The following is a 21,661-nucleotide window of genomic DNA, read 5'->3' on the forward strand; positions in this document are numbered from 1 at the left end:
AAGGCCATGGATTGACATAGCGATAGACTTCATGGGTCCTCTACCATCGGGTGAATATCTGTTGGTAATAATTGATTATTTCAGCAGATACAAGGAGGTAGAAATCATGACTCGAATAACTTCACGGGATACTGTAGACAGACTCAATCGGATTTTCACAAGGCTAGGATACCCTAGGACCATCACATTAGACAACGCAAAACAGTTTATCGGGAAAGATTTCGAGGAGTATTGTAAGATTCATGGAATTTGTCTAAATCATTCTGCTCCGTATTGGCCTCAAGAAAACGGATTGGTAGAAAGGCAAAACCGATCGTTGCTAAAACGATTGCAAATAAGTCACGCTTTGGAAAGAAATTGGAAAAAAGGATCTAGAGGATTATTTGATCATGTACTATACTACTCCACATTCGTGTACTGGAAAAACTCCAACGGAATTATGCTATGGGCGAACAATCCGTTCGAAGCTTCCATGTATTGAAGATATAGAGACAGCAGTTTCATCATCGGACTATCGAGATCGAGATTTTCTACAAAAGAATAAAGGAAAGGAGTATGAAGATGCCAGACGACATGCGAAACAATCTGATATTGAAGGAGGGGACACTGTATTAATGCAAAACTTGACACCTTCAAACAAATTACAAACTACATTTGATCGAAACAGGTATTGTATAATGGACGCATAAGAGATATTTCAGAAATTGTAATACTTATGTTTGAAATAGGTACACCGTAGTAAGGAGGAGTGGTCCCAAAGCAATAGTGGAAAACCCAACCACCGGTAAACAATATGAAAGAAATGTTGCTCATTTAAAGAAAGTGGTAGGATCGACCGTTCCTACCGTTTCACCAGAACAAAACCCAGAACCCAGACCATCGCTCAATAATGAAACAAGTCTTGGTTCTGAAGAAGAATTTATGGGATTCAATGATGAAGAAAGTGAGGATATTATTGCAGCGTTGTAATTATAGTTACGTGTATTAAGAAACATAGAATTTACAAATATGATGTCATGACTAGATTTAAGCAGGCGATTAGCATTAATTAAACACTTATTGTAAAAAATATATAGAAAAGGAGATGTGATGCTATCAAATAGACAAGTAGGCTTTGCGTTATCTGTAGATTGAATTGTCAGAATAAATTTGGTGTCTGAAGTAAACAGAAGTATTTCTTTAACTCTGCTAACCGAATACCACACTCAGCAAAGAATTGAAGGAAGTCCATAGACACTTGACCTGGTCGCAGGTCAAGGCAATGGCTGGCAATCGCCCAGGATGGAGATCTTTCAGTACCGCCCTCTACACCATCATAGGCGCTCAGGGCTCAGCTTGAACGGGCTACATCAGGAGAGTGATAACCAAATTTGACAGGAAAAGTTGAGCAATGCAAACCCAGGAAGGTTCGGAACGTTCTTATCGAAGTTATGAAAGCACTTTTTGTATTTAGCATTAATCACGGTTTACTCATAGTAGCTTTGATTACTTAGTTTAATTTCTCACATGGCTTCTAATGAGGTGACAGGGTAGTACTTCCAACGATCCTCTTAGGATCATTGAATTTCTCTCTGTACGATGTGTGATTACAATGTAGTACTTAAAGTTATGCAATGCACGTTTCGGAGATAGATGGTTTGATCGTGTTTTATTTTTTGTTGCTGTCTACGTGAAACGTATTAGGCATGTGCCTAATTTTGAACTGGCTCTACTTATCTACCGCTGTTTTGCTAAGAATGCAATTTATTGATAGTTATTTTTGTAAAACAAAAACATGCATGTTTGGTTCCTAGATGGATTAAAACGAACGATTGTTCGGTAAAGGATAACACGCTCCGCGGACAGTAATGTGCTCTCAAAGAAATGTGCAATTCTTTCCTGTTTTAAAGACGAAAGCAAATCGGAATATTTCGACACAAATTATCTTAAAAACAAAAGGGGGAAAAACGATCGTTTCGAACGACCTACGGGACGCCTTTGTGCTTCTTTTTAGTTGGGCGACGGCATGGTCTTGAGCCGTTCAAATGCTGCCTTTTCGAGCGCTTCGCGGTGATCCGGGTGGGCGATTTGAATCAGCTCGTACGCACGCTGGCGTAACGATTTGCCGAACAGATTTGCGATACCATTCTCGGTGACGACATAGTGGACGTGAGCTCGCGACGTAACGACTCCGGCACCTGTCGGGGAATAGATGCATTCAATCAGATTTTATCAATGACTAAAAATCTCGTAGCGATTCAATGTCTTACCTGGCTTGAGCGTCGGCACGATCTTGCTTTGTCCCTTGTTGGTGATCGAAGGCAGCGCAATGATAGGCTTTCCCTTGCCGTCGAAACCTTCGGCGGCACCACGGATGAAGTCGACCTGACCACCGAAACCGGAATACATGCGAGTTCCGATCGAATCGGCACACACCTGTCCGGTCAGATCCACTTCGATGGCCGAGTTGATGGCAGTCATCTTTGGGTTGCGGGCAATGATGCCGACATTGTTGACGTAGTTGATTTCGAGCATTTCTGGAGCGATAGAAGACATTTGGATGAGAAACAGACGAGGAATTACCAATCGTTAGCAAAACTTACCGATAAAAGGATTATTGTCCACGAAGTCGTACAGCTTCTTGGTACCAATCAGGAAAGATCCGACGATGCGGCCTCGGTGGTACGTCTTCTTGTCGTTGGTCACACAGCCCTTCTTGACTAGATCCACAACACCTCCGGCGAACATCTCCGAGTGGATTCCGAGGTCTTTGTGGTTGTGCAGCGCGTTCAGCACAGCATCCGGAATGTTACCGATGCCCATCTGCAGAGTGGCACCATCTTCGACCAGGTTCTCGGCAATCAGCTTACCGATCATAGTTTCCGTGTCGCTCATTCCCTTGCCACCGTGTTCCGGCAGTGGAATGTCCACGTTCACGGCCGCATCGAAGTGCGATTCGTGGATGATGGAGTCTCCGAACGTCCGCGGCATCTGCTTGTTGACCTGGGCAATGATGACCTTGGAGTTCTCCAGAGCAGCCCGGACACAGTCGACACTGGTTCCCAGCGTGCCGTATCCGTGGTTGTCCGGTGGCGAAACCGACACGATGGCCACATCCGGCTGGATCAGCTTTCGCCGGAACAGGATTGGGATTTCGTGCAGGAAAATCGGCACGGCGTCTCCCCGGCCATCGGCGACGGCAGCCCGGACGTTTCCGCCCATGAAGAGAGACTTGGAACGGAAGATATCCTTGCAGTCGGGGGCACAGTACGAAGCAGGACCCTCGGTGTGCATGTGGACCACCGTGATGTCGCGAAGATTGTTCTCCTTACCATGCTTGGTCATGGCGTCCAGCACGTGGATCGGAGTAGCGGCAGCTCCCTGCACGAAGACAACATCCCCTGGAATAGAGAAAGGGAAAATGGTTATTGAGGTTTATAAGTTTTCATAGAGCATAGTAATAAATGAACAGAAGAAGAGAGGAACTGGTGATTCACAAACTGCGCCCTACAGCAATGTACGGTATCGGCGACCGCTACGGTACAACCTAGAGCGACTGAAGCAACCCGATGGCGCATCAGCATCAAGGAATTGGCATTCCTATCCCACCAATGCAATGGTTCCGTAGCCAACATAACTGTGGCTCAAGCGTGAGGCTCAAGCTGACAACCTATCTTTTAATACAGCAGCATAGTTTTAATGCTGGGTAAGAAAACAAGATGACCATAACAGTCCCCTGATCAGCATACGCGCAGAATCTCGAGACATCGTTGCCAGACGAGGGCAAGCTCCATCTGCACCTTCTAGCTAGAGGTATTTTAAAATATCAGAACGCACTGCGGACGGTAATGCTGCAGCATGGAACCCGACAAAACGTGGACGACGCAATCATAGATGGAAACAGCAGACTCGCATATTTTTGGAGAAAAAATGTTGCCAGGAAGAAGCGGAGATCCTCGACACCCATGTACAGCGGTTGAGTGCTCTTGCGAAACGATTGCGGCGTTATGGAGAATGTTGGAAGCGAAAAGAACAAAACCGGATGCTCAACATTAACGAAAGGGAGTTCTACAACTGCATCCGAAACGACAAGCCTGATTATTAACAAGGCCTTCCGGAGATTGGCGATGTCACACAGTTCTGGGCCAATATATGGGAGAACCCTGTCCAGCATAGCGACGAAGGAATGTGGTTGGCAGAAGAAGAGCGACAGTGCAATGGAGTATACGTGAGGCTACCCGGTATTCCAGAAATTGGGCTGCACCAGGACCCGATTTCGTGCACAATTTTTGGTATAAAAAACTCACGACGATTCACGGGCGGATGGCGGAATGCTTCAACAGGGTGCTAGAAGACCCCACGCAGCTACCAGAGTTCATTACCAGAGGTATCATTTATCTTCTGCCGAAAGACCAAAACACCAGCAAGATCCAGCAAAGTACAGACCAATAAGGGGGCATCCATAAAGTACGTCACGCTTAGAGGGGGAAGGGGGGGTTCTGAAAAGTGTGACAAGCAATGTATTAGGTATAGAAAAACCCCGTACGTAGGGGGGAGGGGGGGGGGTTGAAAATTCCCATTTTTAGCGTGACGTACTAAATGGATGCCCCCTAATGTGCTTTTCAAGTGCTGTTGTTAGTAATAACGAGGAGGATTCAGGCCCACGGCAATGCCCACAACGTGATGACCGAGGAACAAAAAGTGTGTCGCAAGAACGCAACGCAAGGCTGTAAAGATGCAGTCATTGTGGGTCAAGCCACCGAAAAGCGGAGGAACCTGAGCATGGCGTACATCGACTACAAGAAGGCGTACGACTCAGTACCGCACTTGTACCTTCTTAAGGTAATGCAGTTGTACAAAGTAGACGGGAACGTCATCAGGCTGATGCAACACGCGATGGGGATGTGGAGCACGTCCCTACAAATTACCGACGGAACAGCTGTGTTGCGATCCAGAACTCTCAGCATCAGGAGGGGGATATTTCAAGGCGATACCTTTAGTCCGCTATGGTTCTGCCTTGCGATGAATTCCCTCAGCAGAGCACTCAACCAATGTAACTATGGCTACCAACTGAAAAGTGGTGGTAGGAGTACAAGAATAACCCCCACCTTCTTTATGGGCGCCCTGAAGCTGTTTGCGGAATCAGTACAGAAGCTGTATCAACTGTTGCAGCTTGTGACGGTGTTCAGCAACGACATCCGGATGGAGTTTGGAATTATTGACAAATGTCGGTCAGTGCATCTTTGCCGGGGTCAAGTAATGGACGCCAGCTGTTTCCACGTCAACGAACAGGAGGAGATTCGGAATATGGTTGAAGGCGAAACGTACAAATATCTCGGCTTCCTGCAACTTTGAGGTATTCGTCACACAGCTATCAAGAAGGAACTGCAGGACAAGTTCTTGCATCGTGACAACTGTGTTCTGAGGAGCTTTCTGTCAGCCGGCAACAAGATGAAGGCGATCAACACGTTTGCTGAGCCCCTGTTGACCAACAGCTTTGGGGTGGTAAAGTGGACCAACACTGTCCTCGAGGCGTTAGAACCAGCAGTACGAGTGGCGTTCACCAAGCACCGCATGCGTCATCCAAAGTCGTCCATCGAGAGAGTCACCCTGCCACGCGCAGTAGGCGGAAGAGGCGTCACCAATATTCAGGCACTATGTGTCTTCTAGATCCAGCAGTTGCGGGCGTATTTCATAGAAAGCCAGGACCGACATGAAATGTACCGCACTGTGTGTGAAGCTGACCATGGTTACAGCGCCCTGCATCTGGCGCAGAAGGATTACCAGATGAACTGCGACATCAAGATCGACGAGGTGATCGTAGCGTGGAAGCAAAAGGAGTAGCATGGGACACATCAACTGGAGCTCGAGCACATCGATAATGTGGCGTCGAACGCGTGGTTTCATGGTAGCCATCCAGGACCGGGTAATTGCGACGAAGAACTATCGACGGTACATATTGCACGAAAACGTGGAGGACCGCTGCAGGAAGTGCAATTCAGTAGGAGAAACGATCGAGCATGTCGTTGCAGGCTGTTCAGTGTTCAGCTGGATCAGCCTACCTCGATCGTCACAACGAAGTTGCCAAGGTTGTGTACCAACAGCTTGCTTTAAAGCACAACTTGGTCGACAGATGTGTACCCTACTACAAGTATCAGCCGGACCCGGTTCTGGAAAATAGTTGCATAAATCTGTACTGGGATCGCAAGATCATTACGGACGTCCTCATTCGTGAAGCGGGTAACCCTTATCGACATCGCTGTACCGTTAGATCATAATGTTCAATCAACGTTCTCCAGCAAGATAACCAAGTACCACGACCTAGCGGAGGAGTTGAAGCAGATGTGGCACCTGGAGGACGTCCGTATAGATCCGGTTGTCCTCTCGGTAACCGGAGTTGTCCCTAAATCTCTCCTAAGACGAGCTGGAATTGAAAAAGGACCTGAACAGCATCTTGAAAGCGGTGATTCTTAGAACCTGTAGTACAGTTAGGCGGTTCCTGGATCATCAAAACTGACATCCGGATCAGGATATAAGCAAACCGGCTAATGAGATCCACAGAGCCTAATCCCCTTTGGCATTCCGATTACCCGGGGTAGGTGAAGGTGGTTTAAAGCAATTTTTGGTGAGAAGTGCCTCTATAATAATCATAATAATATTCAGCAGAGAATCAGGAAGAGCCCGTCGGCTTCGTGGAAGGACGTGCACACGTTGGATTTTTGCAGTTGAAAAGGACTCTAAATGTTCGGGGCGACTGGCAGCGATTGACCCAGGGTTGAGACCAGTAGAAACAAATCACGTGTATGACATCCCTATTCCCACTAAATAGGATTGTTTGCAGCCAACATCAATTGGGTTCCCCCATTGACAATGCATTTGGGTTCCCCAAACATTCGTACAAGATGCGGGAATCGAAAACGTGACGTCATCGCACCCTGGTGAGACAAATGCTTCATTCGACTTAAGCTCGCCGCTACGCGTTGCAGCCCATCAAGTATCATGTAAGTAACACTGAATATGGGTAATTCTCGCTGAGACCGGCCCACTATTTACACCTTGTCTTCAAAAATGTTTAAGGTGCCGATTTTCTGAAAGCCCTCGCTAAAAAAGTAAGAAAAATGCATTTGGTTACTCAAATTGATGGACCCCCCGTTAGTTTGAGCCACAACAATTTTTGCAGACCCCTTGATTTTTGTCAAATGGTGGCTCACTTAAACCGTTATAACTCGAAAGTTTCTCCAAAAACCCCCTCAAAACGATTTGTTGTTGAAAAGAGGAAAGATAGAGCTACTATTTACTATAATAAAAAGTTGGGTCGGCCATATTGAATTTGGCCGTCATCTTGGATTTTTATACCAAAACATTTTTTCCACCATGAGGGCAACCAACGATTTTCAAAATTTTTGCATCAATTGAAAGCTGAGGCATTTATACATAACATATAAAAAAAATAGAGATGTCTTTTTTTCCTATCAAAAGTTATCTACAGTATTGTAAATTAAACCACGTTTTCTCCATACATTTCCATGCGCAGCGGCAACGACATGCAACAGCATTCGAGTTTACGCCTGCATGTATACACAAAGGTACGTGTCGCAAAATTTGGCCAAATCGGAGGTTCGTTTCCGTTTTTGACTGTTTCTCAATGATGCGGGCATTGCTTTCATAACTTTTATAGTGTTTTGGAAAGCTTAAACCTTCAGCTTTCCATTAGTGGACTCAGAATTTAAATTCGTGTTCGTGAACACTGCGAAATAACGCTTCATTTATGTAAACGGCCGGCACCGGGCCCAGTGCGCAAAAGTGGCATGATTTACAAAACGGCAGACAACTTTTGAAAGAAGAAAAAGACATCTCTAATTTTTTGATATGTTATGTATAAATGTCTCAGCTTTTAATTGATGCAAAAATTTTAAAAATCCGTGGTTGCCCGCATGGTGAAAAAAATGTTTTCGTATAAAAATTCAAGATGGCGGCCAAAATCAATATGGCCGACCCAACTTTTTATTTTTGTAAATAGTAGCTCTATCTTTCCTCTTTTCAACAACAATTCGTTTTGAGGTGGTTTTTGGAGAAACTTTCGAGTTATAACGGTTTAAGTGAGCCACCATTTGACAAAAATCGAGGGGTCTGCAAAAATTGTTGTGGCTCAAACTAACGGGGGGTCCATCAATTTGAGTAATAAAATGCATTTTTCTTACTTTTTTAGCGAGGGCTTTCAGAAAATCGGCACCTTAAACATTTTTGGAGACAAGGTGTAAATCGTGGGCCGGTCTCAGCGAGAATTACCCATATGTCAAGGCTAGCACTCTGTGAATTCTGATCTGTATCACCATCTGGGAATCTGGAACTTTAAGAAACACCGAAGTGGTGCAAAAATACCGCAAGAGTTTTTAGCAAAGGACACTTTAGTAATCCAGCTAGAACTTGCATTATGAACACCGTCAAGTAGAAGAGATGAACCAGCCTATAGGGCTGAAAATCTCTATAATAAAGTAATAATAATAGTAATAATCGTCAAGTATTTCGCTTAGACCGATTAGGAGAAATTTTTGCTACAATTTGTAATGTTTACCTACAGATATAAAAGAAACAATAGAGGAGCCAAACCTGTTTCACACTTGTCCACCTGCCCAAAGATGTTCAAATTATAAAACCCCGGAAAGCCTCCAACGATGGTATAGTATCACTCGTTAGCATAAATTTGCACCATCTTGTGAGACAATTATCATTCAATTTGCACTCCTTTCTGCGCATGAACATAGGTATAACATTCATCAGGTGAGTGGCACGTATTATATTGATCGGTGATCATCATGGATGGATGGCGCACTTGTTTCTGGTATTGTAATCATGTTTGTACATAGCCTTTGGCTTTTAATTATCTCTTTTGTTCACTGATAAGCCGGTTCGCAGCAGATAACTTGAATTAAGCTAAGCAATGCATTTATTCTAATCGTCCGTAGGTACTAGGCATGTGGATAGGTACTCCCCCGACAGTAGCACAACTTAGTCTGATGAGTTTTATTATGCCTACGACAGATCGTGCCTGTTTCAATGCTTATTTTTAGCTTTACAGACACATGTTCAGTTGTGCACGTTTCCACGTACGATCACGAAGAAAAATGCTAACCGATTAAATTGACAAGTCAATTTGTTCGGGAAACTGATAAGGGGATGGTAGCGAAGACGTTGACAAAATCCCGTATATTTTAAATTTTGAAAATGAATATTATAAAAAAGGGACAAGTGCAGATACAGCTTTAAATTCGACAAAATCCAACAAAAAAACATAATCCATCTGAACCTGCTTCCAGTGCACATCAACAAACTGGTTTAGTTGTATACCTATGTTTTTGTTTCCATTACTGTTGTCCATCGCCCATCGCAAATACTTTGATAACAGTAGTGCTGTCCGTTTCTGATTATTTTCCTTCGTTACAAAAGGTTCAAAGTACGGACTGCACACAAGGGAATGTTGGGTGAAACGGCTAATGACCATGCTATGTTGTGTATTTTGCTCTGGTTCGAATGAGAATGACTTTTGCGCAGATTAAAGATATTAAAAGTATCGAAATACGTATCTAGTGTCTTCGCCGCCCTTATTAATATAGCTGCAGCGATAAACGCGCGGGTATTTAGTAGGACTATGCTGAGGGAGGCAAGTTCGGTTCCCGATCGGTCCAGGAACTTTTCGTAACAGAAATTTCCTTGACTTCATTGGGCATAGAGTATTTTCGTGCCTGTCATACATGCAAAATGATCATTGACAGTGGAAGAACTCAGTTAATAACTGTGAAAGTGCTCATAGAACACAAGCTGAGAAGCAGGTTTTGTACCAGTGAGGACGTAGAAGAGGAGGATAGGAGCTCCATTAGCGAAAGCTCACCTAGGAATAAATTATGACCGTCCATACCTCGGTCCATACATACATCTACTATCGCCCCGGAATATAGATTAGGACCTAACAGCTGCATTGTTTCATTTATACAGAATAACCGGTAGAGACCGGTAACGTACATATTTTCGTTCGCATCTTGCTTTCGCAATAATACAACGCAACGGTATCACATTATTCTGGTGTATTATCAGGTGATACTTGGCAAAAAGTGGAATGCACGTTGGAAATACAAACGACCCGCCTTACATAACACCCACCACTTCATCAGCTATAGGACAGATCGGTGAAGTACTAGATTTGTAGTAATGAGCTGAATTTTAGTATGGTGAGAAGGTCAATTCTCCGTTTCTGCAAGGAAATTGTACAAAAAGCGTGGGTATTATGATTCCTTGCCTAATTTGATGCTGTTTGAGCAAAACTTTGGGCAAAGGTGTTGTTGTTTTCTCCATTTCTTGCAACATAAACAATAGTTATCCAATGTTTTGCTCAAACAGTATCAATTCAGCCAAGGAATTATAATACCCACGCTTTTTGTACCATTTCATTGCAGAAACAGAGATCTGACCTTCTCACCATACTAAAATTCAGCTCATTACTACAAATCTAGTACTACACCGAACGTGCCCCATTGGAATATTAATGAAACAAACTTGATAATGTTCATCGTCTTGACCTTAGAAGCTGAAGGCAAACATTTGAGTCATGAAACGATAGTGAAATTTTCCATTCAGATAGATAACGAACGCGTCAATGTACTTTTTAAATAGGTTTTGTTAGGCACACGCCAGGCATCAACTTACCGTCGTCGTATGCCACATTTTCAACTTTACCGGTTTTTCTTTCTGGTCATAGGTACCAGATTTGCGTCACTGAAAATGTTTGGCACGGGGATGCAGACCATTATGTGGTCAAGCTTTTCCTAAAATAGTTTTTTTTTCGTGTTCAAATACTGCAAGTCAGCATGATTTTTATATTTGCGTAAAAAAATGCTCGGAAATGAACTGGTTTTCTCTGATTCAACCAGCATCCAGGGTTCACAGCGAGCTAAGATGTCTGAAGATTGACGTAAAACTTTGGAAAAAGTGACTGAAAAGAGTCTGTACACGTCCATTTTTGTACACCTTCAACAATCCTGCAAATTCAGTTCCAGTGATAAGAGTTCACTAAGAGGTGACCCTTAATTCATGGCGTTATGCGGATGTATGCTTATCTTGCATACAGAGCCTGTAGAGTACCAGACTGCCCTAACTATTGCGCTAACCAAAGCAATCGTGCAACTGACCTTGTGTTTCTTCGAGATAATCAGCTACGCTTCTTAAGTCTCAGGATCGAGGCTTAATAAGGGTGGGATTGTGAGAAGCTTCAATTATCTCCTACACTTAATTCTGTTTTACACGACTTTTTACGCGATTTATTTTGCACGACATTTTATTATGCCTCTCAAGAAAAATCAGAATATGGCGATTATCTGCCTCTGGCTTCTGATATAAGCGCGACAGTCACTAATCATAACAGCGTCACCAGATTTAAAAGTATATAATTCCATTATATGGGGTTTGACAACAAGAACACTCATTCCACTGAGCCACTCTTGCCGTTCGTCACAAATACATTCAAAAACATCTGTCACTTTGCGAAACCCACGTGCTTTTGTTTTTGGCGGGAACACTTTTTCTTTTGTTTTGCCTTGCGACTGTCATGCGGCGGTATGCCTTGCGAGCGTACGACCGCCGCAGGACTCTAATAAAAGATAAGCGCGACAATAACGCGATTTTCTTGAAGTTACGCGACTTTTTATGCGCGGATGCATCGATCGCGTAGAATTGAGTGTGTTCGGTTTTGTACCATGCGTTTCACACAGTGCAGTGTACTCTGTGTATTATCGCTTCTGTCGTTTTTCAATCAATGCTTCGTTCTTTTTTATGCTGTAATTGTGATCTCAGACTCTTAAGCTCTACCTAGTTTGGGTAGTGGCAACTTTCAGAAAGAACACCCGAACAGCTACGATCAAATTTTGCAGAGCTACACAAAGTGGTACAGTCCATGTGGCTTTAGTCCAAGAGCTTTACCTCCGTTTTTTCCACAGGGGTTCTTCCAGGATTTCCTCCAGTGTTTGTTTCGAGAATTTTTCAAGGAATTCTTCCACGAACTCCTACTGGAATCCCTGAAAAAATTTCTTCAGGAATTCATCCAAAAATTCCATCAAAAACTTTTTCAAAAACTCCTTCAAGATTTCCTCCAGGAATTTCTTCAGAAATTCCACTAAGAGTTTTTGCACGAATGTCTCTAGAGATTTCTCCATGAATTATTCAATGAATTCATTCCGGAATGCATATTAGGGAACTCTCTAGGAATGTTTCATATTTTTTCGTAATTTCTCTCAGGAATTCCTTTAAGGTGGGGCTGGCTCACCGACACTTCCGGTCCGCTTTAGTGCTTTATGCATCATTGTGGCCAGGTGTTGCTCTAGTTTTTCCAACTGTATTGTAAAGCATGAGCGGTGATCCTTGGCATTCTTGAGTAAATTGGGGTAGGTTACTCGAAATGTTGATCGATCACCGATTATTGCTGGCAGATGCAGTGGAAAGTTTGTCTTAATACGTATCAATCGTCTCTGACAAACGAGAAAAACTGACTTCACTGATTACCTGTCTCTGAGCCAAATTTGGTATAGAGTCTTCAGTCTCCGATTAATCGCTTCATGTTTGATGGAGGTTTTTAATCCAATGGGTTACATAGCCGCTATCAGAATGAAGAGAGTAATGTTCCGCGTAATATATCACAAATCGAAAGAGGTACGGTACATTACGTGGAGCGGATATACTGAATTGGGTACCAGACCAAGTCCCTGCTGGGTGGCGCTAAATAGGTGAGCCATAGACAATAGAATCGTCAATGTCGTAGGGCATAGTATGTGACTATTGTCGAAACAACACTATTTTTGGTCATAGTCTAACTAAGCGCATAACTATGTTAGGGTCATGATTAGGACTATTTTTGGTCGTTGCCCACTAAGCGCATAACTACGTTAGGGTCAAGATTAGGATGAAATCATTGGTAAAATATAATAACACTTTTTAGTTTGTGTAGTTAGTTGAACTAGTGTAAACATTTTATTGGGACATTTTCTGTAGGTTTATTCTGGACTACAATGCATTAGCTGCCCTTTAACTGAATTATTTTATAACAGTAAACAACATTATTCCTTCTTGATAAAAGATGTACACTACCCGTCATAAGTACGGACTCACAAAAAGTATTGCAACAATATTGCATCACCCTGACTCACCTCGGTATCTCCAAAACCTGAGGACTTACAAAGATACCCTCTTCAGCAAAGTTATTCAGGAGCCCAAAAGCAACAACTTTTCTGAAGACGGCATTTTTGTAGGTGATCTGGTTTTAGAGATATCGAGGTGAGTCAGGGTGATGCAATATTGTTGCAATACTTTTTGTGAGTCCGTACTTATGACGGGTAGTGTATGTACATAGAATTGCCAAACTATACATCTGATCAGATATTTTTCCAGTATTAAATTTGGGGTAGAGAGTTAAACACCTACGGAAAATAGTTTTTCAATGCCAGACAAACATCACATGAACACAGCTACCAATGTACCAAACCTTCTCTACTGTCTTCTCATTTCGCCGCTTCCTATCCTCAATTGAACTTATCTGACACTAGTTAGGGCTGTCTGTGGGAGATCCGGGTTTCTAATTCTGTGTAGGACTTGTTAAAACGGGATGCCTGATATGTACTGCGGACAAATGGGCTGGAAGTACTGAGCAATCACAATTACTGTCGTACTAATCATATTAAATGCATGCTTTTCTACTTACATCCCGAACGTCGCCAACCGGCAAAGAGGACATGACGAAAAAACGCGAGATGACCCTAACAAAAACTAGAAAGGCGATGAAAATGGTCACCGATGCAACGATATGGAAACAAAATAGATGAGAAATTATCGACCAAATCATAATCTATGAACATATCGCTAATGTTCTTTATCATTCTTTCTTTTTCTCGTTTCAGCAACAAAATCGAAACCTCTCTACTATCTCTTCATTTTCTACCTCTTCCCATCCTATTCCCACATCTTCCTATATCCTCTACCCCATCTATTTAATGTATCTGACACTTGTTGGGACTGGTAACGCCAGCGCCTGCCTGTGGAAGATCCCGGTGTGCTAATTCGGTGTAGGACATGTTAACGGGGGAGGCTTAGTAGGTCCACATCTGCCTACAAGCAGATGGGCTGACAGTTGTCGGCCTGGGTGTGGACTGAGCAATTACAATTACAATTACAATTACAATTACAATTTCTCTCAGGAATTCCTTTAAAAAATCCTCCAGGCATTCCTCCACAAATAACTACAGAAATTTCTCCAGTAAGTGCAACAACTTCTCCGGTGTTCCTCGAGGAATTTATCCAAGAATTTCTTCAATAATTTCTCCAGGAATTCCTTCAGAAATTCTTCCGAAACTGTCTCGAGAAATTCCTCTAAGAGTTCCTCCAGGAATTTCGTCAAGGATTTCTTCAGAAATTCCTTCCAAAAATACCTTTAAAATTTCTAAATTTTTTTTTAGCTGGCTAATGCTAAAACTGCGGCAGATTTTGCCGTGAACATCACTGGGGATTCAACTAAAACTTCACCTACTAGGGTACTTAGGGTGTCTACTACTTGCAAAACCTAGGAAAATCAGGAATCCTATTTAACAGGGAAACCCTGGAATACTCAGGGAATATCTTGAGTACTTAGGGAAATTTTACTATGAAGAAAAATAAAAGTCGACGATACCGATAAGATGTTGCAAATTCCACGACGTAAACATGGATGAACCTGGAATTTAAAATCCATATAAAAATTCCGCTACAAGGATTTTTTTCAGAAATTCCGTCTTGGGTTTTTTTCTGGAACTTCTTTAGAAATACCATTCCGTATTTTTCATGCCATTTGTCTTGCTATTTCGTTATCAATTTTTCCCGGATAGATATAGGGTGACATTGGGTATTATCGGCAGGTTTGTTCTCTTCGTCATGGGGGGTTTTTGTCAGCCCAATTGCCTGAAACTTGGCCATATAATTCACATTGGTTGGGAAGGATTTGAGGCCACCTCTGAGTTCAATAGGTTTCAAAAAAAAACCCCAAGACAAAGAGAACAAAACGGCCGAGAATAGGTAATTTTCCCTATTTGCTATTTCTTTCCAGTATTTTTTTCTCACAGAAATTCTCTTAGTATTTTTCTCGGGACTCCCCTTGGAGATTTAACGCGATTCCCTCCGATGTTCCTCTTCAGACTTCCCAAGGAGATCTTCCCAGCATTTCTCTCAGCGTAGCTATAAGAGTTATTCCTGTGATTTCGATTAGAGAAACTGCAAGGATTTCTTAAGCAGTTTTTCGCGAATTTTATGCAGGAGTTCTTCCCGAAATTTCTTCCAAAGTTTTCTTGTAATATATTCAAGGATCTTCATTTTTATAGATTTTCTACCTGGTATACTACAAAAGCTTTAGCTGGAATATTTCTTAAGGATTCTCGCGGGGTTTATTTTGAAGTTTTACCTGACATTTCGCTAGGAGTTTCTCCTGGAATTTCTCTTAGAATATTCCTTCCAGTGTTGTTCCTGGGATGTCACTCAGATTTTTTTCTAAATTTACCCTGAACTTTCTCCATAGGTTTTTTTTTCCGGAGTGTCTTCTGGGATTTCTACAGGAGCTATTGCTGATATTTCTTATTGAATTCTTCCCGTGATTTTTTTCAGAGCCAGGCTGTATGTATGTTCTGGCATAACTCTGGAATGCGTAAAGAAATTTCAATCAAATTTGGCATACACATTCCTGGTGGTAGCTGGGGTATTGGAATTCAAGATGGCGGCTTAGGGTCCAACATGGCGGCCAAAACTCCAGAATGTATGCTATTTAACGGCAATGCTGCTTCAGATACTATAGGTGCTATTACACTCTTTGCCCAGACGCCAAATATTTGACCACTTTTGACAGACAAATTTTGGCAAGTTGTTTGGTTATGTTTGTCCCTATTCCTTTTTCGAGAGTGACAAATATTTTTGTTTGCCAGGTACACCTTGATCAAAACTTAACTGTCAAAAGTGGTCAAATATTTGGCATTGGTCAAAGAGTGTCATACTAGCTTATGCAACATGGGTATCTATCGATCGGGCTTCATGAGTAGATCTCAAAAATGAATGTACGATGCCATTTTGAAATCCAAGATGGCGGCCACGGCATGGTAGTTTGAGCGATCGTGTTAAGTACTGTTCCTTTGAATTCCACTAAGAATTTGCATCCTTTCACAGATACGTATTTCGACCTCAACTGTAAGGTCGTCTTCAGTGTCTTGTACTTGACTCGACTCAAGTGAAGTACAAGACACTGAATTCCTGAATTCCTTCAGGAATAACTTCATGGATTTTTGCCAGAATTGCTTTAGAAAATCCGGAAAGGATCTTGAAAATTTCTTTCAAGTGTTCTAGTCAGCATTCCTTTAGGGATTACTGCTGGAGTTTCTTCAAAGATTCCTCTGGGGCTTCGTAAACGATTCCTTTAGTGGTTCCTGCTAGGATTGCTCCAGGAATTCCAACTTTTATTCTTTCAAAGATTTCTGGGAATCTTGAGAATCTTGCGGGATTCTTTTAGGTATTCGTGTCAGGATTCCTGCCGAGGTTCCTCTAAAGATTCTACCCGTTGTTATAACATTCCTCCTGGGATTTTTTCAATCATTTTTTCAGGGAGTCCTGTTGAGCTTTCAGCCGGGTTTTCTTCCGTGACTTCTTTATGGATCCTATCAGGGATTCTGTACGGGATTTTTTTTGTGACTTTCAAGGATTCCTTCCGAGCGTGAATTACAGTTTGAGAGTGGGAGAGTAAGAGTCAAAAAGAGAAACAGGGAGAAATAGGCTTTTTGATGCTTTTAGATATCTTTAGTAAACCATGATGTCATCTGACAGTAATTTTTTTTATTTTTCTTCAGTAGTTGTCCTCTCTTTCACTAATTATAGGTGCATTGAATAGAGATTTAAAAAAAAATCAATTGAAGGTATTTTTTGGAACTACACCATAGACTTTCATGTTTTTTTTTGTGAAATCATGTTTATTTTATTGGAACTTGACTGTTGATAATATTTTGTCATGAACATTACAATCGTAAGACAGCTTAGGTGTTAGTGGGTTAAATTTAGGTTTCTTCACAGAGAACAGACGTCCAAGCTCATGTAGTGTAGTTGTGTAAAGCATTGCAACGGTTGTTTTAAAATAACTGGGAATGTGGCCATTACGCGGCGCTGTCAAATTTCGAATCGGGGTACAAATTTGCCGTTGTTTTACCTTTTGGCGCTAGTGTCACCAAGTGTGCACCCTAGTATAGTTCCACCAAGAGAATGTGTTGGTTTTACTTGGAAAAAAAAAATAATTGAATTCTTGATCAACTTGCTTCTTATGGAAAATAATGAAACTAATTATCAATGGGTTGCTCAAATTTTGTTGCTGGATTAGTGAAATAATCATAAACATCTTGTTATTTAAGCAAATATAGCTCAAAATCTGAGTAGGAAAATTTAAAGGTGCGCTAGTGAAATATTTCTTCAGAAAGCGCCATCATGGTGTCGAAACAAGTTTTTGAGTGGGAAAGTCACCGTCGATGTCTTGTTTTTTCTTTACACAAGATTTTCAAGCAATTTTGTTCGAGCATGTTCGTCTGTTCTCTGTGGTTTCTTCCCAACAAACATTATTGCTGTACAACAGATGAACAATCTTTTCTTCAGCTTGATTACAAAAAATGTAGCTGAATAAGCTGTTATTCAGCTATCATAGTTGGGTCTTTTGAGATACATTATCGTCGCTTATCATTATTATGTGGCTCATCAATAAAACATAGCATGAACTTGGTAGTTTGGGTTGATCTTGAAAACGGCTTCTTTTGTATTGATGGCGTTTGAAAAATAGTCGAATTATTATTTCAGCCTTTTGTAATTTCAGCCTTATGTATTTCAGCCTATTGTATGCAATTCTCAATAACAATAGGTTGATCGACCCAATACCCAATACCGCACATGAAACAAACAAACGTGGTATACAGTATTCCTTGTGGAGCATGTGAAAACAAGGAATACATCGGACAAACCTCTCAAACACTGGACAAGCGCATAACGCAACACAAAAACTCGATACGCACCAACGCTTCAGCTACGGGACTCACGCAACACGCAGTAGACGCAGTTGACTTCTCTCGAACTCGGATCCTAGAGAGAATAAATAATGATGCAAGCAGATTGGCTGCTGAAGTGGTCCACATAAAGATCAACAACAAAACGACGGTTAATTTACAGCGTGACGTAGACGGGTTTTCGAACACATACAACAACTTGATTAACAAACTAAAAGACGGAACAACGACGACAGCAAGAGAGACGAGGACATATTACTTAAGAACGAAACGATTTTAGAATGAAGCGTACCGCCTTGACAAACCAACGTCCGGCGGAATCGTAAGTGTTTGTATTATACATTTTGAATGTTTATAATGTTTGTAATTTGTGATTTGTATTTTGTATTATTTAATCTGACAGTTCTGAAGATGATCGAAAGCAATAAAATAGGTTGAAACGTAAAGAAGAGTAAAAAATGAGTTTTAAATCATCACCGAAAAACACCAATTGAATCCCATGAAGATAAAGTAAACGGTGATCAAAACAACGATAAGATTCTTTTTGAATGGTTTTCATCTCTCTCACTTATTTAGAGCTGTATTGTATCTATACGGATCAGAATATAACGATAGCGTAGAAGTTGTGCTGAAACAGAACTTGAGAAAATTCAGATATTGAGGTCCTACAATGAAGTATTTTTTTAACACTACACCATAGACTTCCATTTTTTTCGTCAAATCATGCAAGATTTAAATTGTGAGACACCTTGGGCGTTAACGGGTTAAGATAAAAAAAAACTGAGATGAGTAATCCCGAAAAGAAATATTAAGGACATCCAAGCAGGAAATTCTGTGAGGAAATCCAAGATAAATATCGGAAAACTATCGCTATGTGACATTCATGGAGAAATTTTGAATAATTTTGGATAGATCCCGTCCTCCATGGAAGAAGGAATACAGCGAGAAACTCTGAAAGCATGTCAGAAAACCTCAGGCAGAAATATCGGGCACAATATAGTGACCGAACCGAAACGTCGGATAACTGAAAGCCATAACCTCAAAACATATCGGGAGATACTCCAACAGATATCTCGTGAAAAACTTTTGCGGAAATTCAGGAAGGAACTCTAGTAGAAATCCCAGGAACAACTCTCTAATTTGGCGTAAACACCCTACACCAAATTTTTCTTGGTAACTCAAGAATGGGCTGAAATTCACCAATTAAATTGTATTGAGTACCATTTGATGTAATTTGGATTTTGTAACATATTTGCCCTAAAATGGGCTTGTAATGATGACATGAGATAACGTTGCATGATAAAATTTGGAACAGCTCAGTACGTCTACTGAATTGAGTTATTATTATGTATTATGATCATTGAATCCGAACCACGGACTTGGCAGTTCAAAGAAATATTTTAACTCTAGTTTTGCATATTCCATAATGTAGGAGCTAGCCTAAGATCTAATTTATTTACATCTTCTTATGATTTTAAAGGAAGATTTCCATGATTATCTACCAAATTCCCTGACTTTTCAGGTCCAGAAATAAATTTTCTGACTTTCTAGGGATTTCCAGGTAGGGATTACCTAGATAACACCCTCTCGTTGTTGTATTGTAATAACATACCTGAATGTTGGTAAAGGTCGCGAAGCATGGTTCGATTCACTACAAGCAGGTAATCAAGTATTAGCTGCCTTATTTAACGAGAGCTGGTAATTTCACCCCTCATTCCCCTACTCATGTTTCACATCTATGAACAATGATTATGTTTTTGAACATTGCTATCGACAGGCATCGCCTCTTCAAGTGGAGCTCATGCAGGGTGTAGGACTATTTGTGTAGGGAGGCCTATTTTGGGCACTTTCTGCTCAATCAATTTCATACCAATTGACTTGAATTGGAACTGTTGGATATTGTACGCACCCGTAAGCTTGTCGTCGTGGACAAATATTGAACCAAAAGGAATAAAAATAACTTAGGCATATCAGAAAGTACGTAAAATAATACCTTCCACATCCTGCTATGACAAATTTTAATAAGTTCGAGCAAAAACCCATGAATTTTTATTCCTAATCTTTAACTTACGTAATTGATAGAAGCTAGCAATATAATTCCAGCTAGTGATATGGACATATGACCACGATGCTGATTACCTTCTCATTGACTAATGTGGAGGATAACCACATCAAGTGAAGAATATAAATTGCATTCAAATCGGCATTAGTTATTATAGTAACTTCCTCCAAGGTCAATGTTAGGAAGTTAAATCCTATCCCATACACACCAACAGAAGCATGACTATACGCCATTTTTCGTACTGCGCTCGTGTTTTCATGATGATAATATTGTTGTTATTCGCTTTTACGCATATCGGTCTCGGTGGCGGCTATTTATAAGCTGTCCCATTTTCCCATGTTCGGGAACGACTGTGATCACGCAAATCTAATTTACGTTTGATTAGTCTACCCGCACAACACCAAATGCCCGGAAAATGCACATTTACTTGCCCTGATTGATAGGATGACCCCGAGACCCGAGTTCAAGTCCGTCTTATATTGAACGCCAGCGACAAGCGGCGATTCCAAAGTTCATAGGTGCCGCTAGGAAATGGAGCAATTGCTCAAAAATAAGATTTACTGAGCGCGGATTCAGAATCTTCCCAAGTAGGATTGCGATCCGGTTTGCTACCGGTTTGCAAATTCTCGTAGAAAAAAAAAACTGATTGCGTAACATCACCGATGTTTGTTGCTGACACCGCAGCAGCGAATCCATTCCGGACTACGGTTCGCTAAAAAAAGTTCGCACAAAATCGTGGCGCATAGGAACTAACCTGACTTGATGCACTTGACCGCTTCCTCGGCCGTGGTGTAAGTGGGCTTCCGCTCCAGCGGCTGCGAGATCTGGTTCGAGTAGGTATAGTAGGTGTTGAACTTCTGCTGGGAGGACGAACTGGCCACGGCTGCAGCGGTAGATTTGCCGAACCGCGGCGCGAATCGCAGTGCCAATGAGCTCATCATTTTTCACTCCGAATTTGGTCTTCTTCTTTGCACTGTTTATCACAGAATAAATCCGTTTCTCCTGTGGTCGGAAAATTGAACACCTTAATTGAAATTAATTCAATCTCCTCTCTGCCCTGAGAGCTGATGACGCGGGAAGCTGCGGTGAGGTTCGCAGAGCGAGAATCTTTGCTGCCGCCTGGAACGTTTGCAGGAAGCGAACTGCTGGCTGCGCCGTAAGCGTTGAATGTAGGTTGTGTGTGGCGCGATATGCCTCTGCCACGAGCGGTTCCCCCTTTGATACTACTGCACCACACTACTCCCTGTGTCCCTGACCCTCAGTCTATCAGCGATTCTGTCCCGCGACGTTTGAATTGAATATCAACACACGCAACACACACAGCCGGAGGGATGACGACAAAATACAAGGAGCCGCGCGCACGAAAATCGCCACACACAGAAGCGAAGCACCACAACGAGATGTCAAACTCTTGAAAACCGCGAAGCAGAGGGAAAAGCGACAGTGTTGCCAGGTGCTGTACATGTACCTGTCAGATGAAGAGAAGCTTTTACGCTGAGTTTAAAACGCCTTGAAGTATACTTTATGCTTAGCACAG

General features: G+C 41.8%; 1 protein-coding gene across 1 annotated transcript; it reads right to left on the reverse strand.

Annotated features, from left to right (window-relative positions):
- Positions 1–1,440: 1,440 nt before the first annotated feature.
- Positions 1,441–21,350, reverse strand: LOC109398460 (4-hydroxybutyrate coenzyme A transferase). The gene is made up of 4 exons (XM_019670833.4): positions 20,879–21,350; positions 2,583–3,380; positions 2,250–2,516; positions 1,441–2,177 (listed from the first exon to the last, which is right to left on the reverse strand). The coding sequence occupies exons 1-4, from the start codon at positions 21,063–21,065 to the stop codon at positions 1,990–1,992; spliced, it is 1,440 nt and encodes a 479-aa protein (XP_019526378.1). The 5' UTR covers positions 21,066–21,350; the 3' UTR covers positions 1,441–1,989.
- Positions 21,351–21,661: the final 311 nt, after the last annotated feature.

The sequence above is a fragment of the Aedes albopictus genome, chromosome 1 (assembly GCF_035046485.1).
Source record: "Aedes albopictus strain Foshan chromosome 1, AalbF5, whole genome shotgun sequence".
Classification (NCBI taxonomy): Eukaryota; Metazoa; Arthropoda; class Insecta; order Diptera; family Culicidae; genus Aedes; species Aedes albopictus.